The 24,325-nt window shown below is 46.3% G+C and overlaps 2 protein-coding genes across 2 annotated transcripts; one reads left to right on the forward strand and one right to left on the reverse strand.

The window, feature by feature from the left end:
* Positions 1-300: 300 nt before the first annotated feature.
* On the forward strand, positions 301-18,664 carry Phyh (phytanoyl-CoA 2-hydroxylase). Its single transcript, XM_032884515.1, has 9 exons — positions 301-458; positions 3,740-3,798; positions 6,080-6,190; positions 7,985-8,153; positions 9,096-9,177; positions 12,311-12,492; positions 15,894-16,043; positions 17,812-17,946; positions 18,440-18,664. The coding sequence occupies exons 1-9, from the start codon at positions 384-386 to the stop codon at positions 18,491-18,493; spliced, it is 1,017 nt and encodes a 338-aa protein (XP_032740406.1). The 5' UTR covers positions 301-383; the 3' UTR covers positions 18,494-18,664.
* On the reverse strand, positions 9,378-10,540 carry LOC116883393 (cytochrome c, somatic-like). Its single transcript, XM_032884516.1, has one exon. It carries the CDS (start codon positions 10,460-10,462, stop codon positions 10,145-10,147), a length of 318 nt encoding a protein of 105 aa, XP_032740407.1. The 5' UTR covers positions 10,463-10,540; the 3' UTR covers positions 9,378-10,144.
* Positions 18,665-24,325: the final 5,661 nt, after the last annotated feature.

The raw sequence follows: 24,325 nt of genomic DNA on the forward strand, positions 1-24,325 counted from the left end.
TTTTTAATTCTTATTGGTTCGTAGTGGGAGAAATAGTCACACAGATTAGTTGTCCACAGGTTAAAACCACCAAGTTAAAAGTGTGGCTCGGATCCCCAACTGCCTCGGGTTGCTGGGAGACGTGCTCCAGTTGCTACGTTTCGGTGCTGCAGGGAGGATCCTTGGCAGATTAGAACAAAGACACCGCGATCCGCAGCACGGACTCCTAGGCAGCTTCCCGCGTCTCCCTTCCCCCAGCTCCCCAACCCTGAGTCCGCCGTGAGAGGTTGGGGGCGGCGCTGTGTCCTGCCCTTGGACCATACTCCACCCTCCACCAGGAGGCGGGGCCTTTCGATGAGTTAAGTGAAGCCCAGGCGCAGCAGCTGCGTCTGCTTGCCCCCACCATGGACTATACCCGCGCTGGTGCCCGGCTGCAGGTCCTTCTGGGACACCTTGGCCGACCCTCGGCCCTTCAGATTGTATCCTTTGGGCTGTGGGTGGGCTCACAGGCCGGAAGGAGCATCTCCACCCTGGTGGTGGTTCCAAGGACACAAGAGAGCCTTTGCGCCTCCGTCTCTATCCGGTCTCCATTCCCCGGGGGGGGCCCAGGTGGAGGTCCCCACGATCGGTGACCCCTACATCCCCAGAGCCCTTGTCCAGGGCGACGGATGTGACTCTCTAGACTTAGGTGGCTAGCGTGCATCCCCGCACCATTTTGAGCCTCTTTACCACCGTGGTTTCTTGCTGGGTGCAAAGCGGGAGGCGTAAAGAAAGAGGGGACGACGCCATCACAAGGTGGACTGCCATTTTTTCAGCTGCCTTGGCATTTTTCTGCCCTGCACCCAGAAATGCCAAGGACATTTTGCTCTGTAAACTCAAGTTCAGAGAGTTCTGCTTGCCTCTGACCAAGGCCGGCAGAGGCAGGGATCCTCCGTGGTCAGGAGGGGGCGCCAGTCGTCAAAAAGAGAAGGCCGGGGCTCAGGACTCTGCCCTGCACTTTGCAGGCCCTCTCCACCAGCCCTCGGGCTGTCACTTTCCCAGTAGCTGTGTATGCTTCCTCCTCCTGGGTCTAGGTGTCCCAGGCCTCCCGAGGACTGAACTAGCTTCTGGAAGGGACTTGGTTCCCTTGGCCTACCTAGTTCCTTCAGAAGCGAGGGCCTGGTGATAAATGCGTGTGATTCCACTGGGAGGTACAGACTTGAGGATCTTAATGGCCAGACAGCCTAGCCCAAAGTGACAGACTGTTTCAAAAGCAAAACAAACCACTAAACCAAGGCTTGCAAGCAGTTTTGCACATGCACACACACACACACACACACACACACACACACACACACACACACACACACACACACACGTTCTCAGCGGGTAGGAGGAAATATCGAACCATTGGCTGCTCAGTCCAGGCTCCTGGCCCAGGAAATTGCTAACGGTTTTGGATCCTCGGTGCCCGGCATTTCTGAGGCCGATCAAAGCAGCTCTTTCTTTGATCTTCCCTCTCATTCTGCCTGCGGGGCTTTTGGTTTATAAGCAGCCATGACCAGGCCCACCTCAAATGTAAACTCTTATCTACAAGTCAATAATGTAACTTCATTTTACACTGAGAAACGGATGGGAGAAATAGCCTGATTCAGTGCATTGAACTAAAGCAGTGGTTAGACCTGCAGATCATGTAGGGGTGGGAAATCACACTGTATTTCTTCTTGGCAACTGGATGCTTGCTACGTTTTGAGAACTCACTGGCACTAGATACATTTGGACTGAAATTTGTTCAGTCTCTTGCTACTCTGTTGGGTTCTTTGGTTCCTTGATTTGTGAGACAATCTTACCATGCATGCATCTCTGACTGGCTGGAATTTGCTATATAGACTGGGTTGGCTTGGAACTCAGAGATCCACCACCTCTGCCTTTCAAGTGCTGGGATTAAAAGTGTACCCTTTTAACTTGAATCCGTTTTCAATTTAAATGGCCAGATGTAGCTAGCAGCTGGTATTGGGTATTAGCCGTGCTGGCCAAGAGCCATAGGGAATATATTACTAAGTAGAGTTCTAGGAATTCTGGCAGTGTCTTCCCCAGCCTTGATTTACTTCTAAGCAATGTGGATTAGGGTGTAAAGAATGCTTTGTAGTTATGTAATTGGGATCACACTGTATCAAGCTTCCCGTGTGTCTCTTTTCCCTTTACCCCCCCCCATCTCTGTTATACATCTCAACATCACTTAACATTTCTCCAACAACAACAGAGACAGTGGAGAGGGCCGAGGAGACCAGCTTGGAGCACTGAGGTCTCTATGTCCTTGCGGCAACATTATGCCGGGAAAGTTGAACAAGAGTGGGAATTGTGGGGCTGGAGAGATGGCTCAGCAGTCAAGAGCACTGGCTGCTCTTCCAGAAGTGTCCCGGGGTTCAATTCCCAGCAAACACATGGCAGTTCACAATTGTCCTCCAGCTCCAAGTGACCTGACACCCTCACACGGACATGCATGCAGGCAAAACACCAAGGCACATTAAATAAATAAGTAAATAACAGACCACCTTTAATCTCCACAGAGGCAGAGGCAGACAGTCTCTGAGTTCAAGATCAGCTTACATAGCAAGTTCCCGGTCAGCCAGGGCTACGTAGTAGGATTCTGACTAAAAACAAACAAACAAACAAACAAACAAACAAACAACAACAAGAATAAAAGAACAGAAAAGAAAGCAAGAAAAATAATAGACCGAGTATGGTGGCACATGTCTATATAGTTTCACCTCTAGGAATCGAATGGAGGCAGGAGGGTCAATTCAAGGTCATACTTGATTACGTAGTAAGACCCAAGGCTAGCCCATGTTGCATGTCCTCTGCCTCGAAAAGTCATAAAGCCCAAGTAAATAAAATAAAAGCTATCCAGGCACGATAACGCACACCTGCAACCCCAGCCCTTGGGAGGTGAAGACAGGAAGAAGCTGAGGCCAGCTGGGCTATAAAAACTTCCGGGCTCCATGTGATTAGTTGCATAGTGAGATCCTGTTTCAACAAACAAACGGACGAAGGTAGATGTCAGACAAGGTCATGTGAAGTGATATTGTGGGGTCGCTTGGTTGGTCGCTCTCACTGTGTGGCCCTGACTAGCCTGAACCCCACTAAGTAGATCAAATTGATCAAACTCAAAACCCCACTTGTTTCAGCCTCTACCTCCCAAGTGCGGGCTCTGCCCCCACCTGAGTGGAGCTGACATCGTGAGAGCAGCAATTTAAGATAAACAGAGAAGGGCCGTTCCTAATCTGTAGTTACCGAGTTATAAAAACGACCCTTACAAATGAATCCCTAGTCTCTGGGATACTTAGATGTTTACTTGACTGTGTGCCTCAGACTTTTGGTGGCCTAAGGACTGCCAGCCTCTTCCCAGTTTAGACCGCAGTCGCACTAGGCAAGTGCACAGGCCCACGGCTTTCTGCTCGTTTCTAAAGTGCGACCTTTGGTGTTTTATTCGCTCAGTGGTTTAGCGGAAGGACATCCTGGAGCTGGGGCTGACTGGAGCTACAGGTAGAGAGACTGGGGGTTATGCCCTGGTTAGGTCACTCTCTTGGGAGTTGTAGTGACAGGGGCTGACTTCTTGCTCTGAACAGCAGACCTCCCTGGCTCCTCTTCAGGTTGTGGTGACAGAGACTAGGTAACGTTAGTACTGGCTGTGCTGTTAATAGAAACAAGGCAGGAGGCTGGCGTTTGGCAGAAAGGTTGGCGCCTGCATTCTACTTCTTTTCCTTAATTTTTTTCTCAGGTAGCCCACCCCGTATCAGGGCCGGCTTCCCCTGCCAATTTCTGTCCTGAACAATTCCAGTAAGTAGATCTCATTTTAACCTGTAACTAGACTATGTATGTGTTCGGACTAGTTTTGTGACAGCTCGACACAAGATATAATTATCTAGGAAGGTCAATTGAGTAATGCCTTCATAAGATTGGGCTGTAGCGGGGTTGGGGATTTGGCTCAGTGGTAGAGCGCTTGCCTAGGAAGCACAAGGTCCTGGGTTCAATCCCCAGTCCCGGGAAAAAAAAAAAAAAGAAAAGAAAAAAAAAAAAAAAGATTGGGCTGTAGGCAATCCTGTGGGTCATTTTCTTAATTAGCGATGACTGGGCGGAGCCATCCCTGGGCTGGAAGTCCTGGGTTCTGTAAGAAAGCAGACTGAGCAAGCCACGGGGAGCAAGCCAGTAGGCAGCACCCCTCCATGGCTTCTACATCAGCTCCTGCCTCCAGGTTCTGCCCTGTTTGAGTTCCTGCCCCAAGCTCCTTTGACTATGAACAGCAATATGGAAGTAGAAGTCAAATAAACCCTTTCCTCCCTGAGTCACTTTTGGTCATGGTGTTTCAGCTCAGCAATAACTGGGACGGTGTATAAAAGATTTCCTGGTAAATAACTGGGCTGCAACATGCAGTCAGCCGCCCAGCTAGAACTCACTGTAGAAATACTTGGCTTCCAGAAAACGTTCTAACCACTATTGCTTTGGGGAACTATGGAGAACCTAAGTTTTCTTAGCATATCTAAAATCCAGAAAGAAGTTTAAAAAAAAGGATAGAAAATACATAATCTAACCCTTGAAAATCCAAGCATCATATGTCACATTTAATTTACTTCTATTTTGGTTTTATTGATATTTGAGAAAGAGACAAATTTGAAAGAGACAGAGACAGAGAGAGACAGAGAGACACACACACAGAGACAGAGACAGACAGAGAGGCACAAAGACATACACACAGAGAGACAGAGAGATACAGAGATAGAAAGACAGAGACAGAGATACAGAGACAGACAGAGACAGAGAGATACAGAGACAGAGACAGAGAGGCACACAGACACACACACAGAGACAGAGACAGACAGAGACAGAGACAGAAAGACAGAGACAGAGACAGACAGAGACAGAGACAGACAGAGACAGAGACAGACAGAGAGGCACACAGACATACACACAGACACACACACAGAGACAGAGAGACACAGAGACAGAGACAGACAGAGAGGCATGCATGGGAAGAGATTATAAGAAGCAGGGTCTTACCAGGTAGGTCTTGAGCTTAGGACCCTCCAGGCTCTAGAGCAGCTGAGACAACTGTAGACCAGCAGCTGTCACATATATTGCCTTGTTTTAAAGGGGAACACCCAGCCTTCATGAATATCATATATGTATGTATATATATATATATATATATCACAACAACCTTGAAGAATGAGATTCTTGGTTTACCTTGGTTAATCTGAGTTTGTAAATTTCGTTCCTTTGGTTGCTTCTGAGAATGTACTGACTGGACAATCTAAAATGTATAATTTGGGTGTGGTACATGCCTGGAATCCTGGACTTAGCTAAGTCAAGGCAGGAAGATTCCAAGTTCAAGACCAGTCTATGCTACAAAGTGAGACCTGTCTTAAGGGAAAAAACAAAAAATATATATATATAATTGAATTGATCTTCCATTTGAAAGGCAATGCTTAGTCACTGTAGAAAATTTAAAATTCAGAATTTTGAATTATTACTGAAAGGCAATCATTATTTAAAACCAATTATTTCTTTGCAACTGCTCTGCTACTGAGTGATATTGCCTACACCCTCACCTCCCTTTCTCTCTCTCTCTCTTTCTCTCTCTCTCTCTTTCTCTCTGCATTAGTTTTATATGACTTTTATCATATTATATAATAAGTGTATCCACAGTACTCTGCACTTCATTTTAAACATCTATTGCAAAGATATCATTCCTTGGTTGATATTTTTTCAGTAGTATACAGTTTTGGTGTCCATAACCTATGTTTTGAACTTAACACTCTGAACTTCTACCTCACTACCTCATTAAAGCCATACAAATAGAAATGTTAAAAGGTGTGAATGTAGGCGGGGTGCCGTAGCACACACCTTTGGTCCCTTTACTCAAGAAGCAGAGGCAGGCAGATCTCTGAGTTCAAGGCTAGCCTTGTCTACCTAGCAAGTTCCAGGCTAGCCAGAACTTCATAATGAGACCCTGTCTCACCCTCCCTGATAAATGTAATCCAGATTCTTGGTGGACTGCTAGCTTGTAATTTAAAGTGGGGACTTCAAGTTTTGTTTTTGTTTTTGTTTTTTTTTTCTTTAGGTATACTTTGGACAATAATGTCCTCAGCCTGGAGCAGAGAAAATTTTATGAAGAAAACGGGTTTCTCGTCATTAAAAATCTGGTATCAGATGATGATATTCAACGGTTTCGGTATAATACTTCTATTTATGGTTTTACCAAAAGCCTGCATTACATGGATGCAATGGTGACACCGGCTTAGATTAGCTTCTGCATGCTCATGGTTGGTGCGTGTGTAAGAGATGTACGTCTGGGAACTGACATGCATGAGTTCCAACCCGTGCATGTGGAGGTCCAAGGACAACCACGCCTGTCTGTCTGTCTGTCCCTTCCATTCTCCCTGTTTTGGGCAAGGCCTCTTTTTTATTTGCCATTGTTATTCACTGGCTGAGGGCTTCCTGTAACTCTCCTGCCTCTGTGTATCTCACAGGAGCATGGAAGGGAATACAGCTTCACACTCTCACACCTACCTTTCTGTGGGTCCTGCCCTGAGTGAGTCAGCAGGTGCTTGACTCACTGAGCCACCTCCCCAGATGAGTTCAGAGGTTGTTTTTGTTTTTAGTGATGTGATGTGTTTGGGAGTGTGAGCTCCAGGGCCAGATTCTCTGGCTTGAATCTTAGCCCTACCTCTAGTCTTCTTGGGCAATCTGCTTATGCCTTGCCAGCCCCATTTTTAAAATGGGGCATTTTGATTCTACTGGTGTCTTAGTGTTGTTGTTGTTGATGTTGTTGGGACAAAATAAGGGAAAATCAATGGCAGGCACTAGGACCAGGCTGTGGCACTCCAGAGTTGCCACAGAAATGTTTGCAGATTTTGGGTTTTTTGGTTTTGTTTTTTTTTTTGCATTAAGGGATGTTCAACCTTTAACATCGAATAAATCTCACGGCCAAATCTAAAGCCTCTCTGAGTGCTGACATGAAACAATATCTGGAAAACCCCCACAGTAACCTCTTGTGATCGGTCGAAGTCAAAACAGGCAAAAATGATACATGAGACGCCTGTAGGCCTGTGTATAGGTCGTGAGGGAAACACAAGTGAATTCTGTATGTAGACCTGGGTCCCATTACAAGGTTACCTGATTATGCATGCATAAATATTCCAAGTATTTTGTTTTTATAAATCTGAAATCCAAGCCAGGTGTGGTGGTGCACACCTTTGATTCCAGCATTCAGGAGGCAAAGGCAGGGCTGGAGGGATGGCTCAGCGGTTAAGAGCACTGACTGCTCTTCCAGAGGTTCTGAGTTCAATTCCCAGCAACCACACAATGGCTTACAACCATCTGTAGTGGGATCTGATAACCCTCTTCTGGTGTGTCTGACAGCTACAGTGCACACACACACCACACATATATATAATAAATCTTTTTAAAAATGTTTCCCGAGAGCGCTTGCCTAGGGAAGCGCAAGGCCCTGGGTTGGGTCCCCAGCTCCAAAAAAGAACCAAAAAAAAAAAAAAAAAAGTTTCCATTTATTAAAAAAAAAAGGCAGCCAAGAAGATCTCTGAGTTTGAGGCCAGCGTGGTCTACAGAGCGAGTTTCAGGCTCGCCAGGGCTACAAAATGAGACCCAGTCTTGAAAAGAAAAAAAATCTGAAATCCAAAGCAGTTTTGTTCCTAAGCCCTTCAGGTAAGGGGTGCTGGGCCTCTATTATTACAATGTCACCTATCAGGCCTGGGAGGTGGCTCAGTAAGTAACGTGCTCACTGGGCAAGCATAAGGACACACGCACGCACGCACACTTTCCCTCCTGGTCCCTGTGGATGAGGTACTTTGCGGTAAGATTTCCAGGTAGAAGGCAGGACTTCTGGCCGCGCTCTTCTCCTCTTACTCTACTAGAGCAGTGAAGCCGCAAAGCTCTCAACAGGGCAGGGCCAGCCAGGTCTTTGGAAGCCCACATAATAACACTCTTTTGTAAATCTCATTTCTAGAGCAGAGTTTGAAAGAATCTGCAGAAAGGAGGTGAAACCACCAGGGATGACTGTAATGAAAGACGTGGCCATTGCGAAGGAGGGTTATGCGCCAAGTGAGAGGGTGGTTACGAAGATCCAGGATTTCCAACATAATGAGGAGCTCTTCAGATACTGTGCCCTGCCCCAGGTAGGAGCCCAGCCTGCCTTCCTGTCTGTCGCCAACATCTGCTCGGTTCACACCATCTATCCCTGTGCCCTTTCCCCGTCAGCTTCATAGATCCACCTCCTTCCAACTCCTTTCTCTCTAGGGTACTGGAGCTAGTTGTCGCATTTGGGGTGGGGTGGGAGAGCTAATGGCTTCTAATGGGTAGAGACCACGGGTGCTATTAATGGGACCCAGAGAGCCTACAACGCACAGAGACTTTGCAGTTGCCTTCATTCGAATGAAGAATCATCTCACCCTACTGTCCACGGCATCATGATGGCTTTTCCACGGACTGGGTTAATTATGTTTGTTATGAAAAACAAGAGGCCTCATCTAAGACTCGATAACGGGGTACCGGCAATTACAAAGCTATTACTTGTCAGTTTATTTATTATAATGGCTCTGCCAGCAGCGGTATAAAATTAGTCTGTCTGCTGGTTTTGATGTTGCCGATTCAATACAGGGTCCTGTATACACCTACGTAAGCTTTAGGTTCAGAAATATGTGGAGTGTTTCGATGAACCCAAAAATATGGCCGTCACATAATGCTGATACACACTCCTGAACTGCACTGCCAGCCCTGAAGTTTGGGTGTCAAGTTGTTGCTGCTGCTGTTTTTTTTGTTTTTTTTTTTTTGTTTTTTTTGGTTCTTTTTTTCAGAGCTGGGGACCGAACCCAGAGCCTTGCGCTTCCTAGGCAAGCGCTCTACCACTGAGCTAAATCCCCAACCCCTGCTGCTGCTGTTTTAGACGGGGTCTTACTCTATCGGAAACTGACTCTGAAACTCCAGATCCTTCTGCCCCTCGGCCTGCCCCGCCATCTTGGTTCTTCTATAGAACGTTGTACGCTAAGTCATTTGCCTGTACTTCTGATCTCCTGGGAAGCTATCTTTTTTTTTTTTTTTTTTTACCGCTCTTTCCTTAGATTGTGAAATACGTGGAGTGCTTCACTGGACCCAATATTATGGCTATGCACACGATGCTGATCAACAAGCCTCCGGATTCTGGTAAAGAACTCGATTTTTGTTGGGGAACCACAAAAGGAAAATATTGTTAGGTTAAATATGTAAAGTTGATGTTCGAACCCATGCCCTGTGTATAGCCATCAAACTGTAGATGAGGGAATGTATGTACTTAACTCCTAAAACAATTTCTTTTTTTTTTTTTTTATGATTTGTGATTGATTTAATTATCTTCTGACTGTTGATAACTTACAAACTATCTCCTTTATTTTCATCTTTCCATCTAGTAAGTTAGAAAAGAGTACCACTCCCAATCAGGCATGAACAGAAATTCCAGTTATGACTTTCCGAATGGGCATTTAAGGACAATTCTGAATTACAGCTTAGTCTTAGATAAGAGAAGATTTAAAAGGCCTAACTTGTTCTTAAAAGCATTTTAACTTGTAGATCAACTATAAAGAAGTGTTAAATACTCTTTATTTGATATACATAAACCACAGTAAATGCCTTTCAGTGGTGAAAGGCAGCATCATTGATGTAGGGAATTCTAATTAAAACAGCATTGTCAAGAATAGTTCCATCCTGGTGTTTAGCATTGCCTGTCAGAGGCCAGTGAACATACACTGAAGCACGGGTGAGTCTTCTTGTTTCTGAGACAGTGACAGAATTTTCCCAGGATTTGAACATATTCATATACCCAGTTATATAAATCTAAGTATAAAACCATTCAATAGGTTTGAGGCGACACCCTCATATTTATGGAAAGGAAAACATTACTAATTAAGTCCAATCTTATCTTGAGAAAGGGAAAGCAGTGATAACATGTATTCAATTGGAAGTGTTACTTAAAAAAGATCATATCCACTTTATGACAAGTCAATTTTACTTAAATCGGGGCTGTCCAACAAAAACATTGTTAGCCATTCATGATCTGAATTTGGTGTATGAATTAAATTATGGTATACATTAAAAGCCATGAGACATTTGTTTTGTAATAAATAAGGCAGTGGAATTATTCATTAGTAGCCTTTTTAAGATAAGCTATTAGGTCCGCCCTTACTCCCTTCTTCTTAATTCCAGCAAAGATCATTTTTGTTCCAGGGATGTACTTTTTGGGATTTTCCAAATACTCCATCAGGGTATCCTCTCCCCAGGTGATACCTTTGTTCTTGTTGGCATCTGTGTAAGAGAATCCAGCAGCCTGGCCTGTCTTCCGCCCAAACAGACCATGGAGGTTTGGTCCAGTCTTATGCTTGCCTCCTTTTTCCACAGTGTGGCACTGGGCACACTTTTGAACAAAAATCTTCTTGCCTTTTTCAACATCACCCATTTTAAATTCGGTCCGGGCTGGTCAACCACAAACGAAGAGACTCTTGGGCAGACGTCCCGCTCTCTAGCCCAAGGACACGCCGGCCCGCGCCTATGTACCGGTGTCAATGCAACCCTAAAACAATTTCTAACAATACTGAGGAGTAACCCAGTCACGTGATGACTGGGAGGGGCATTGCAATAGGCTGTCTTCGAGCTTAGCAAGCAACAGCTTGTCTATCTCAAACTCCTCCCATTCAATGGGGGTTTTGTTTGTTTGTTTTTTGAGATAGGATTTCTCTGTCTAGCCCTGGCTTTCTTGGAACTTATGCTGTAGACCAGGCTGGCCTCAAACTCAAAGATCTGCCTGCCTCTGCCTCCTGAGTGCTGGAATTAAGGACATGCCCCCCCACCGCCCAGCTGGTCTAAGCTTCTCAATTCGTTTTTTAAACTATTTGTGTGTGTGCTCATGTGTGTGCAAGTACTGCCACGTGTGCATGCGCTCATGTGCTCCCGAGAGGGTGTGCATGCTGGCAACTTGGGTGTCCACGGGGATTCTGTCTGTCTCCCTTGAGGCAAGATCTCTCATTAGCCTGCAGCTCACCGATCAAGCTAGGCTGGAGGGTCAATGAGCCCCGGGGAATCCTCTTGTTTCGCCTCCCCAGTGATGGGATTGGAAGTATGAACTGTCAGGCCTGGCGTGATCTTCACGGGCTCTGTCTCAGTCAGGGTGACTGTCGCTGTGAGGAAACATCATGACCAAAGCAACTTGGAGAGGGAAGGGTTTATTTGGCTTACATTTCCATATCACTGTCCAGGAACTCAAGTACCTGGAGGCAGGAGTTCAGGCAGAGCTCACGGTCCTGCTTACTGACTTCTTTAGCCTGCTTTCTTATAGAATCCGGGACCACCAGCAAAGGGACTGTCACAATGGGCTAGGTCATCCCAGGTCAATCAGTAATTAAGAAAATGCCCTACAGCCAGATCTTCCAGAGAAATTTTCTCAGTGAGGTTTCCTTCCTTCAGATGACTCTAGCTTGCGTCAAGTTGACAGAGACTGCCAGGACAGGTTCTGGGGATTAAACTCAGGTCCTCAGGCTTGCAAGGTAAATAGTTTACCAACAAAGTCAACAATGGTTCTAAGCCGTTCTTAGCATGTCCGCATCCATCCCTGTCCTGAACACAGTATTTTGACTAACAGAATTAAAGCTATTAAGTTATACTCGAATCCTTAAGGCACCTCGGGCTTGCCTACATGTGTATTAAAAGAACATACCAGAAATATCCAGGCGTGCACATTTTAATAACTAATCCCGGAGGTTCTACTTGGCTCTTGACCCACACTGAGAAATCTTTCTGCCAGCAGCAGAAATTTGCTTTTCCACTTTTCCTTCGGACAGCAGGACCCAGGTGCAGATGATCCAAGGGCAAAGCCAGGGAGTGTGGCAGCGGCTGGATACAAGCCTGTCATCCCCCTGAGGACAACTTCTGAGACAGCCCTCAGTCACATAAGAGGAAGAACTGGGGCGTGGCTCTAGAGCCTTCTTAATTTCATTACTCCAGCTGTAGAACCCTACCTTCCTTATGAATGCTGCCCTTTGTTGAACCCCAAGCAACACAGGAATGAAGTGTAACTAAGATTATGGGATTGCAGGGAAGGAGCACTAACCACCCCTCCGGTGGAACCCAAAGAAAGGAGAGGATGTGGAACGCTCATTGATACTTTGATACTTTGTTGCTTAGCTCTTCAGACTGATTTCCGGACACATTGTTTCATTTCTTTGGTTTTGGTAGAGAGGTCAATGTTTCAGGTTTTCAGGCAAATGACAAAATCCCAAGACCTTGTTTTTGACACCAGGTCCTCTTGCAGGCAAGAAGACGTCCCGGCATCCCTTGCATCAGGATCTGCACTTTTTCCCCTTCCGACCCAGCAACCTAATTGTTTGTGCTTGGACAGCCATGGAACACATCGACAGAAACAATGGTTGTCTTGTTGTGCTCCCTGGCACGCACAAAGGCCCCCTGAAGCCACATGATTACCCCAAGTGGGAGGTAGGTCTCCGTGTGTGTGTGTGTGTGTGTGTGTGTGTGTGTGTGTGGTATGTGAATGTGTGGGGCATGTGTGTGCTCGTGTGCGCATTCATGTGTGTGCCCATGCACATGCACTCCTTAGGGGCCATCTATCTTTTTCAAGCAGTCTCTCACCAAGTAGGCTAGAGCAGCTGGCCAGTGAGCTGCAGGGATCCCTCTCTCTCCCTCGCCAGCACTGCGATTGAAGCGAACATTTATTTGCACAGTCAACCTTTCCTGTCTTTTTTAAATTATTTTGATTTTGTGTGTCTGAGTGTTTTGCCTGCATAGCCACATGTTATGTGCCTGATGCACCACATGTCCATCACATGTGTGCCTGATGCCTATGGAGGTCAGATCCCATGGAACTGGATTTACAGATAGTGGAATCGCCACGTGGGTGCTGGGAATCGAGCCCAGGTCCTCTGGAAGAGCTGCTGGTGCTCTCAACCATCTCTCCAGCTGCTTTTTTTTTTTTTTTTTCTTTTTTGAAACAGGCGTTCTGAGGATCAAGCTCAGGTCCTCATGCTGGAATGGCCATCTCTTCAGTATCCCTACTGAGTCTTCCCAGAAGCCTTTGTTTGCTGTTTTCATTTTTTTTTTTTTAATCACCGTACATGAGGAACCTAGAGTAGAGACGGTGCTTCATTTCTTAACAGAGTATCATCTTGAGATACAGTTAGAATCAGAGCGAATCTGAGGAAGTCAGGTCAAATATCCAATGTCCTCTGTCCTTCCCACATGAGCTTGAAAGCCAAGCCCATGTGTGGGACTTGGGTAAGTGCTACATACTTCCCCAAAGGCCAGTCATAAACAGTTCAGCCCTGGACAAGTGATAAATGACAACTGAGTCTTACCAATTGATGACGGACCTCAGAGTGAAAAGAGGGTCACACTGTCACCTACAGATGCAAAAACCAACAGAGTCACTAGAGCAGTAACTCTCAACCTGTGGCTCGCAACTCCTTTGGGGTTGTCAAATGACCCTTCTACATTGGAAAACACAGGGATCTACACCACAGTTTCTAACAGTAGCAACATTACAGCCATGAAGTAGCAATGAAAATAATTTGATGGTGGGGGGAGTCACCAGAATATGAGGAACTGTATTAAAGGGTGGCAGCATTCGGAAGGTTGAGAAGCCACTGGGCTAGAAAGAGCTGGTGACTGAGTTGAGCACTGAAGGACATGGGAGAAACCCCTTCTAGAAAGGAGGTGTGGAGGTCAAGGGCAAACCCAGGCATTTTATAGGCAAGTGGGGCTTCGTGCTCACAGCACAGCTGGGCCGGAAGCTGCAGGGACATTAAAAAAAAAAGAGCCCGAAAAGACCAGAGAGAGAAAGAGAGCTTACTTACCCAGTGGCCCTGGGACCAGAGAGGGAGGGCTTACTGAATATACTCTGTTTAGGGTATAATTGTTAAGTAAGTAACTATACATATTTTTGGTATATAATGTGATCATTTTGGAAATGCACATACATTTGGTTACCATACTTACGAGAGTCAAAATCCCCTCTAGCTTGGTGTAGTGGCAGTGCCTGTGATCCTAGCATTTAAGAGACTGATGCAGTAGGATGGGAAGTTCTGGGATAGCCTGAGCTACAGAGCAAGAGGATGAAAAGAGAGAGAGAGAGAGAGAGAGAGAGAGAGAAAGGAAAAAGAATACTCCTCTTTCTGTCTGTTTCAGAAACAGCCACAGAACTGTTTTCTGGTTTTACAGATTAGTCTGCACTTTCTAAGATGTTGCATGAACACAAGTCCAGTAGTCACTCTTTTTCATGGCTTCTTTTGCTTAGCACACTGATTTCGAATTTCACTGATGTGGTGAATGTCTTATAGCTCAGTTCTTTAATTGCCAAGCTTCCTTTGGTTGCTACGCTGCACCCTGGTCTGCTAATCCACTCAGCACTTGCTGTGTAGGGAACTAGAAAAGGTTTTGCTTCTGTGAATGAGGAGAGCAAACAAGTTCTTCAAGAACGGATAGTTTGGGGGATGATATAAGATGCATTGAAAATTTGGGAAGCCAGAGCCAGGGAATCAAGGGAGAGATTCTCAGCATTTCAAAACTCTTAGGCCAGGAGATCCTGAGCCCTTAGGTGAGAGGGTAGATCAAGTATCCACAGTAAAAAGCAGGGGGCTGAGCCCCCGGGGAAATGGAGAATCCTGGTGTGTGTGTGTGTGTGTGTGTGTGTGTGTGTGTGTGTGTGTGCGCGCGCGCGCACGTGTGTGAACGCACATGTGCACTTGAGTGTGAAATTGTCAAAGAACAGTAAGTGTACAAATGGGAAACATAGTAGACAGCGTAGCTGAGGAACAGCACTGGGGTGATGTGCTTGTGGAATTTTATGCCTCTGCCTCCCAAGTGCAGGGAATACAAATATGTGCCCTCCCCCAACCATTATTTTATTCTCTTTGGCTTACTCTGGCTGTGACATAAATATCTTGTATTTCCCTCCTGATTTGGGAACTAAAAATAACTCCGCCATGATACTCCTGATACATAGGAAAATCTGTCATACTAGAGAATGTCATACTAGGAAAGAACATCGCTGGTTCAGGTTGGACGTGCGTACGACAAAGGTCTGCTTGCCTGTTCTATTAGCCAGGGCTCTGCAGAGGAGCAGAACCAGTAGGGCGGATGGGTATTTTGTATATACATATAATTTATTAAATCAACTTGCATAGCAGCAACGGCTGTCCTTCAAAGTCGGGGGCTTCAGCAGTCAAAACAGTCCCACAGTGGCTGTCTCACCTGGGAGAGACTCCAGTGAGTAGTTGCTGCTCAGTTGACCAAGCCGAGTGTCCCAGCAGCCCCTGATGTCTAAAGCCTAGAAGGTTCCTGGAGAGCTGATGCTCCGTAGCCCTGGACAGAAACCTGGAAACACTGGTTCTAGCATCATCAAAGGAAACAGCAGCGGCATCGGCAGAGACGATAAAGCACCAAAACATAGATTATCCCTTGGTGACTCCCTTTTCATCTTGTGCTGCCCCTAATTCTTCAGGAGATTCTGAAACATACCAAGTTAACATTAGAATTAAGCATCACACCCGTGTTAACCGCTTGAAGTAGAGCTGGTCTGAGTCAGCTGTAGTTAATTTGCTGTTGTCAGGTATGTGTGGAGGTCAGGGGACAACTTTCAGGAGTCGTTCCTCTCCGTCTACCATGGGCTCTGGGTTGTTGTTGAGATATATATATATATATATATATATATATATATATATATATATATATATATATATATATAAAAAATTTAGAGTCTAGGTTAAACAAACTGTTGTCTTGGGGGAAGTTCAAGGACTCTCGCTTCCCCTGCTGCATTGCTGATGAAGTCTTGGTCATGGTGGCACCTCAAATATGAGCGTGGCTTCTCTCATGTGTTCTAGGGAGGAGTTAACAAAATGTACCATGGCATCCAAGACTATGACCCGGACAGCCCCCGCGTCCACTTGGTGATGGAAAAGGGTGACACAGTTTTCTTCCATCCCCTGCTCATCCATGGATCTGGTCGGAACAGAACTCAAGGATTCAGGAAAGTACGGATTCATGAAACTACATCTCCAAAGATGAATGGTCTGGAACAAGGCACTCGAGATACGTTAAGATAGCAAAGACGGCAGGACTTCTCACTGAGGGGCCATTTTGTGGCAGATATGCATATATATTCACTCTGTTAGGTAGGAACCAAAGTGCTGTAGGCCCCTAAACCCTGAACCATGACCATTTATAGAATTCTCAACGGAAGTGTCCTTTTCTGCACACAGCTGCTTCTGAGGCAAAAACAATGGCTGAATTTCCAAAGTAGTATGATTTGGAATTCATAACGTTCATTCTAAAGCACAGCAGGAGAGAAGTGAATGTCTTCACTACTGAGAGAACTATAGCATTGATCCTGGACAGTACTGAGTTCTAAACTTTACACAGAAATCAGAGTCAGCAGGCAATCCTAGTCTTTAGCTTAAGAGTGGAAACAAGGGGTTGGGGATTTAGCTCAGTGGTCGAGTGCTTGCCTAGCAAGCGCAAGGCCCTGGGTTCAGTCCCCAGCTCTGAAAAAAAAAGAAAAAAGAAAAAAAAAAGAGTGTAAACAACTTCATACATTCTCCCCCACTTTAAAAATTCCCCACGGATGGCCCAGCTTCTCACTTCCACCAGTCCAGTAGATCTGCCCATCTGTGAGTCTTCTCCCCATGGGAGTCCAGTGGTCCACACCAAACATCAGGCCTCCTTTGGGTCTAAGTGGGCTTTTAGGGTCTGTCCCATGGTTTCTATCCAGCCCTGCTGCTCAAACTTCCGTTCCCACTTACAATCCCACTAGCTTCTCTGGAGCTTGGAATTAGGCAGAGGGGAAAGGAGGTGATGTCTCGGGACAAAACCTAAGGAACTGCCAAAACTCCAATTACAGAGCTAAATGATATTTTAATGCATCAAAATCAAACAGCCATGGTGCTTACTACGCCCATTAAGAGGCTGGTATGGCCCTCAGAGTTGTACAAGTATAGGGTATAGCCATTGCAATACAAAAAATATAAGTTTTAATAAAATGAATTTACTCTAACGGGGGACACAATCTATTGAAGAATTTTAGGATATGAGAAAACTTAAATGCCTGAAAACATTGAAGGTCTCTTAAAGAACTAGGCCTCCTAAACATGCCTTTTAAAAAGACGTATCACAGCTAATTTTATTTTATTTTATTTTTTGTTTTTTTAAGACAGGATTTCTCTGTGTAACAAGCCTTGGCTGTCTCGGAAGCAGAGGCAGATCTCTGTAAGTTCGAGGCCAGCCTTGTCTATAGATTGAGTTCTAGGACAGCCAGGGCAACACAGAGAAACACTGATTTGAAAAACAAAACAAAACAAAACACTCTTTTGTGGGTCAGTAAGATGGTTAAGCAAATGAAGACACTTGTTCCCAAGACTCAGGACCAGAGTTCTATCCATAGGACTTACAGAGTACAAGGAGAAAGCCAGCCTCAAAACTTGTTCTCTGACTTCCACATGGATATATGTGTGCCCCTTGTGACACACACACACACACACACACACACACACACACACACACACACACACTCACTTTTTTTTTTTTTTTTTTAAGTCTTTTCTAATTTCTCAGTTAGCCTTCAGCGGCAGGAGGAGGGGATACGCTCTGCACGAGGAGACTGATTTAAGATAGTATAGATCACCTTTCTTTCCAATTGAGAAATCAAATCCCAAGTGAAGCATTCCTCTTCGGAGGACTCTGCTTGGTTTCGGAGCACAATGGGATTGATAAGCTGCCCTTCTCCCGCCGGTCCTTTCTGCGCAGGCAATCTCCTGCCACTATGGCAGCTCCGACTGCAAATATATCAGCGTGAAGGGCACCAGTCAAGAAAACATTGCGAGGGAAGTTATTGAGATTGCGGAGAAACGTTATGGAGTCCAAGGAGCCCTGGACTTTGAGGTACCGCATGCGAGCACAGAGGAAACGCCAGGGTTCCCTTCCTTTTGGGTTAATTTGAAAGCATACTGGCTTCTCTTCCATGCTCCCTTCAGAACTGTGGCCGAGCCCGCTAAGAACGGCCACGCAGGGCTTTAGCCATGGAGAGTCTATGCTGTCGGCTGTTCGTCAATCAATCCCCATGGGCAGGCACATTCGATTTGGAAAAGCTAGTTTTCTTTTCTTTGTCCTCACAAAGGCCAGCTTAGGGGAGTCAGTGATGACTTGGGGAGGGGGGTGGGGCGTCAGTACAACACTGGCACACAGATGTCACAATTCCTGTGTCACCCATCATCTACGCTATCTTGACTGGAGCCCAGAACACAGTTTATCTATGAATCAATATAACTATTAATATTTTTTCCTACTTAATCATTTATAAAGGCTTGAGCCCTTTTTCTCATGGAGGGTACGGCCGATGGAAATATTCTGAAAACCCTGTTTGATATTATTTCAGGACACTTGGAAGTTTCGATGCCGACTTGTGAAAGGAGAAAGAATAAACCTTTGAAAGAGCCCTTCAGGGCTGGAGAGATGGCTCAGAGGTTAAGAGCACCGACTGCTCTTCCAGAGGTCCTGAGTTCAAATCCCAGCAACCACATGGCTTACAACCATCTGTAATGGGATCTGGTGCCCTCTTCTGGTGTGTCTGAAGACAGCTACAGTGTACTCATATAAATAAATAAATAATAAATAAATAAATAAAAAAGAAAGAGCCCTTCAAGAGTGAGGCATAGCAATGAGAATCTGAGACAGGAACATCGTGAGTTCGAGTGCAGCCTGGGCTACACAGCAAGGTGCTTTCTCTCCCTCTTTCCCCCATGAACAAAATGAAAAAGAATTAGCTCTTCATTATAATTATTTTATAGAGAACATTAAAGCAAAGCAAGACACTGAAGGACATTTTTATTTTTTTGAGATGATGTTATCTTTTTATCACCTGCTAACGAGATTGAGACACACGTATTGGGAGTGCATGAATAATTCATGTGGCACTATCTCTGTTTTAAGAAAAACTAACCTGGGCTGTATCTAATAAAGATGACTGAGTATAATAGAAGCATATCCAGTCAATTTCTTTCTACGCAAGCAGAAATGATTTCTTGGAAGTTCAGTCTACCTCAGGTTGTGCAACCTCTTCCCCTCAGGAACCTGCCTCCTACCAGTTTCCCATCACCGAGGGTTTTCGTTCTAAGTTGAGCATAAAGTGGATACTCCCAGCTACTGGTGAGCAGGAGAGCATCATGGAGGTGAATAAAGGTCGAACCTCATTTTCTCACACACGATTCCTTGCAAGTCATCAACCCAACACCTTCCATAAGGCACAGGCTAGCCATCGCAGGTACTTTTCTTTGGTGCTGAGGCACGCGACAAGGGTGCCAACTCTGTATTTCCCGGAGGGCAGGGCAGCTGAAAGCCTTCTACCCGTGTCAGCAAGCAGAAACCTTCCTGGTGGGGGCAGCAGGGAGACGTCGCTCTTTGGTTTTCAAATTTTAGTTAGGGTAAGGAAAAATAGAAAGCTCCTTTCTTGGTAGTCTGCTAAGTACCAGTTTTCCTGAATTCGGTGTTTTGTGCTTCCCAGTTTCTTCATCAGGACAACTCCTCCCCCCAACACACACACACACACACACACACGCACGCACGCACGCATGCCTCCCTCCCTCTCTTTCTCTGTGGGGTGCACAGTAAGAAGGTAGCCTTTATATTATTTAATTATTGATTGCTGTACTTGCCGAGAGCTGAGTACTGGCCCGATTTTGCCACTGTCATTCTTAACAGCTCTTCCCCTGCCTCAGGATTTTGTAAAGGTACCTTCCTTGCTCTCTGACTGGCTTTATAAAGATCACTTGCTGGTTGGTTTAACAAAGACCTGGGTAATAGCTAGGCAGGGAAGGGAAGGCAGGACTTCCAGGCCTAGTGGGGGGTCACTGTGAGAAGAATGGGACACGGGAGGATTGACCAGGGGACCACAGAGGTCGTCTACACAGATGGGTGGTGGGGTGGGGTCAGGGGAAGTAACAAACTAGCCTTGTGGCTGATCATGGGTTAGGAAATGAAATTAAGTTAGTGAGCTAGGTGGAAGGTAGCCCAAGCCATAATAAATATTAATAAGTCTCTGTGTCATTATTTAACTGCTGATGGGTCCAGAAAGCCCCACTATAATACACGCTTTCTGAGCTCCTCCTACTGTTCCGGCTTTTTCTGGCCAATGGTGTTAGAAACAAGAATCTGGGTGCTAGGTGCAGGATCTAGGTGTCGGGTTAGGATCTGGGTGCTGGGTGTAGGATCCGGGTGTCAGGTTAGGATCTGGGTATCAGGTGTAGGATCTGGGTATCAGGTATACTCCTAGTTCGTTGTGGTCACACTGTACAGTGACAGTTGTGTGCTTCAATGCTGGGAATTCCCCTGCGGCAGCACCACTGGACAGTTCTAGCCATCTGGTCTCAGAGTACCTGATCTAAAAGTCTCTCTTGGGGCTGGAGAGATGGCTCAATGGTGAAGAGCACTGACTGCTCTTCTGAAGGTCGTGAGTTCAAATCCCAGGGATCACATGGTGGCTCACACCCTCTGTGATGGGATCCGATGCTCTCTTCTGGTGGGTCTGAAGAAAATGGCAATGTACTCATACAAATAAAGCAAATAAATGGGTTTTAAAAGTTTCTCTCTGCTCTCAGAGATTCCAGAGTCCATTTGGTCCCCGCCATTGTCAGACCGCTATCCATTTTCCCCAAGGTTGGTCGTTTTCCTGGAACGTGCCTTGTGATGGGGAGATGAGGGAGCAGAACCTTCGTGTGTATTCGATTTCAAGTGAACCATGAACGTATGACCTGTTTGGAAACTAGAGCACATTGTGACCCGAAGCCGTGAGCGGGCAGAAGGGACAGCGACCTGCTCTCAGAAACGCAAGCAAAACCCACAGCGTGGTCTTTCGGCCTTAGGTCAGGCAGCTCCAAGAGCCAGAGCCAGCTTGGCTGCCCAGTCGCCCGTGTTTCATTAGCTCAGCTCTGCCAGAGGAGCAGGTAGGTGACCAGAGGCAACATAACTGAAGGAGTGCGGTTGGGAACAAGAACACTGTTTGCAAAACAGCGCAGGCCAGATTTGCCTGGACGCTGTGGTTTGCCTATTCAGTCCCAATCGAAGCACAAATTCAGTAAGCAAGCGAGGGCTCTGTGTACTGGCCAGATGCACCCCAGCACCAACGCTACTTCAGGGGCCTCACAGCTACTTTCGTCAGAGGCCATGGGAAGGCTGGGCTGTCGTCATCTTCCCCAGCCCTGAGAACAGTCTGCTCACCTGCGTGTGGCCCGCCGAGGCCCCCTTCTCCTATCTCCCCCAGTGTGGCCAACTTTTAATCTAGGTTAAATGTCTTAGTCAGGGTTTCCATTCCTGCACAAACATCAGGACCAAGAAGCAAACTGGGGAGGAAAGGGTTTATTCAGCTCACACTTCCACATGGCTGTTCAACACCAAAGGAAGTCAGGACTGGAACTCAAGCAGGTCAGGAAGCAGGAGCTGATGCAGAGGCCATGGAGGGATGTTACTCACCGGCTTGCTTCCCCTGGCTTGCTCAGCTTGCTCTCTTATAGAACCCCAGACCACCAGCCCAGGGACAGCACCACCCACAATGGGCTGGGCCCTCCCACCCTTGATCACTAATTGAGAAAATGCCTTACAGCTGGGTCTCATGGAGGCATCTCCTCAATGCAGGCTTCTTTCTCTGTGATAACTGCAGCTTGTGTCAGGTTGACACACAGAACCAGCCAGTACACCATTTCACAGGGTGTCGTGAGGGTTAAATGAATGACGGCTTAAGCAAACCACAGTGTGTGGTATGAAGTGAGTATCGCACCAGTCCATTGTTATTTCGGTTCTTTATTCCTGTACTTATAAAGTGCATACACTACACACACACACACATATATGACACTAATGACATTATATATACGAAATGACTATATATATACTATATACATACACATACATACATAGACACACACAGTCACACACACAGACACACAAAGACACAGACACACACAGACACACACAGACATGCACAGACATACACAGACACACACAGACATACAGACATACACACACATACACAGACACACATAGGCACACACACAGATACACACACACACACACACACACACAGACATACATAGACATACCCAGACATACACAGACACACACACACAGACAGGCACACAGAGACACACAGGCACACAAAGACACAGACAGACATACACAGACATACACAGACACACAGACACACACGGCAGGACGTCAGGGGTACCAGGATGTCCTACCAGAGACCAAAGCAGGGACAGAATGGGTTGGTAGCTGCGAGGATGGACATGAGGGCCTCTCCCTACCCCATACCTAGGTTCCTGGCTTTGGAGTCAAAGTTCTAGGAATAGGTTTTACTGAACAGATGTGAGCCACAGACTGCCTAGAGGCTGCTGTGGAGTGGGGGTGGGGGGTGGGAAGATCCTTTCTTTAAAACACATTTGTAAAGACAGGTTCTTATATATCTTAGTCTGGTCTCAAACTTGTTATGATCTTGGATTAATAATCTTACCGTCTCCCCTTTCTAGTGCTGGGATTCAGCTGGATACCACCATGCCTGGTTTATGGGGTACCACCATGCCTGGTTTATGGGGTACCACCATGCCTGGTTTATGGGGTACCACCATGCCTGGTTTATGGGATGCTGGGAATGAGACTCAGGGCTTCCTGAATGGTAGATAAGCATTCTACCAACGGGACTCCAGCTCCAGCCATCATTCTTCAGTTTGGTGTGTATGTGTGTGTGTGTGTGTGTGTGTGTGTGTGTGTGTGTGAGAGAGAGAGAGAGAGAGAGAGAGAGAGAGAGAGAGAGAGAGAGAGAGAGAGAGAGAGAAAGGGATCCAATTCAAATTTCCACAAGCATGAGAGGCTTAAACTACTGGCACCTGTTTTCTCACTTCCTGCTGCAGAAGTCTGAGCTTGAGGTGGTAGCTGGTTCCTTGTGAGGTTTCTGCCGTGGTTTCAATGTGATATGATCCCTTATTTGAACACTTGGCCTCCACATAGCAATACTGTTTAGGAAGGTTGTGGAACCTTTAAGAGGTAGAGCCTCCGTCTCAGTTGGGGGTTTCCATTGTGAAGACACACCAAGACCACAGTAACTCTTATAAAGGAAAACATTTCATTCATTGGGGCTGGCTTCCAGGTTCAGAGGTTCAGTCCATTATCATCACGGGAGGAGGCATGGCGGGGCACAGGAAGACGTGGTGCTGGATCAAGATCCACCGGCAGCAGGAACAGAGAGACCCTGGCTCTGGCTTGAGTATTGGAGACCTCAAAGACCACCCCCAGTGACCCACTTCTTCCAACAAGCAGTCACCTACTCCAACAAAGCCACCCCTCCTTATAGCCACTCCCTGGTGACCAAGCATTCAAATCTGTCTTCCCTCAGAGGTCATGTCTATTCAACCCATCACAGCCTCCTAAGGACTTCCTGTTTACTCTCTGCTTCCGGAGTGCAGATGCAATGGACGGGCTATATCCCGCCACGTGCCTTCCCAGCCAACTGTACCCTGGAACAGTGAGCCCAAATAAACTCTTTCTTTAAGTCACTCTGTATCCCATACTGGATCCCAGTGACAAGACTCTCCCCTTGCCCCCTTCTCTGTGCCTGTGTGATCTTGCCCCTGTGTCTGTGTCAACGTTTCCTCTTCTTACAAGGGCACGGGCATATCTGACAGGGGCTTTATTTACCATAACAAGCACTTTATTTTGCTATTATTAGAGACAGGGTCTCTTTGTATAGCCCTGGCTGGCCCAGAATTCGCTATTTAGACCAAGCTGGCCTCAAACAGAGATTCCCTCTCTGCCTCTGTCTCCCAGTTGGTGGGAGGTGTGTACCTGAACTACAAACTCTCTCCATCTCCAAGTGCTGTCAGGTTCTAGGACGAGGCCGTGAGTAATCTTAGAGAACACAGTTCAATACATGGCGTACCCTCTTGGAACTCTGAGGCAGCCACTGGAGCCTTTGGACCCCCGGGATCGCCTCTGAGCTTGCTGGAATTGTTAACCTCCGGGCCGTCATGCGTACCACACCACTAGGAATATATATTGCCAACTAGGAAAAGGAGAATTAACAGGCAGGTATTAAGGATGCCAATGTGTTTGTTCCTTTTCTTATCACCATAAGTGTAAGGGGAGCAGTTATCTACTTCCGTTCGGTTCACAGTGTGCCCAGCACATTGATTATCGGATAACATCTCTCCACACCACAGGCCTCGGGAGATGATTCTGTTTCCCAAGTGCTTGCTTTGTAATCTTCAGACCTGACTTC

Source organism: Rattus rattus, chromosome 14, assembly GCF_011064425.1.
Source record: "Rattus rattus isolate New Zealand chromosome 14, Rrattus_CSIRO_v1, whole genome shotgun sequence".
Classification (NCBI taxonomy): domain Eukaryota; kingdom Metazoa; phylum Chordata; class Mammalia; order Rodentia; family Muridae; genus Rattus; species Rattus rattus.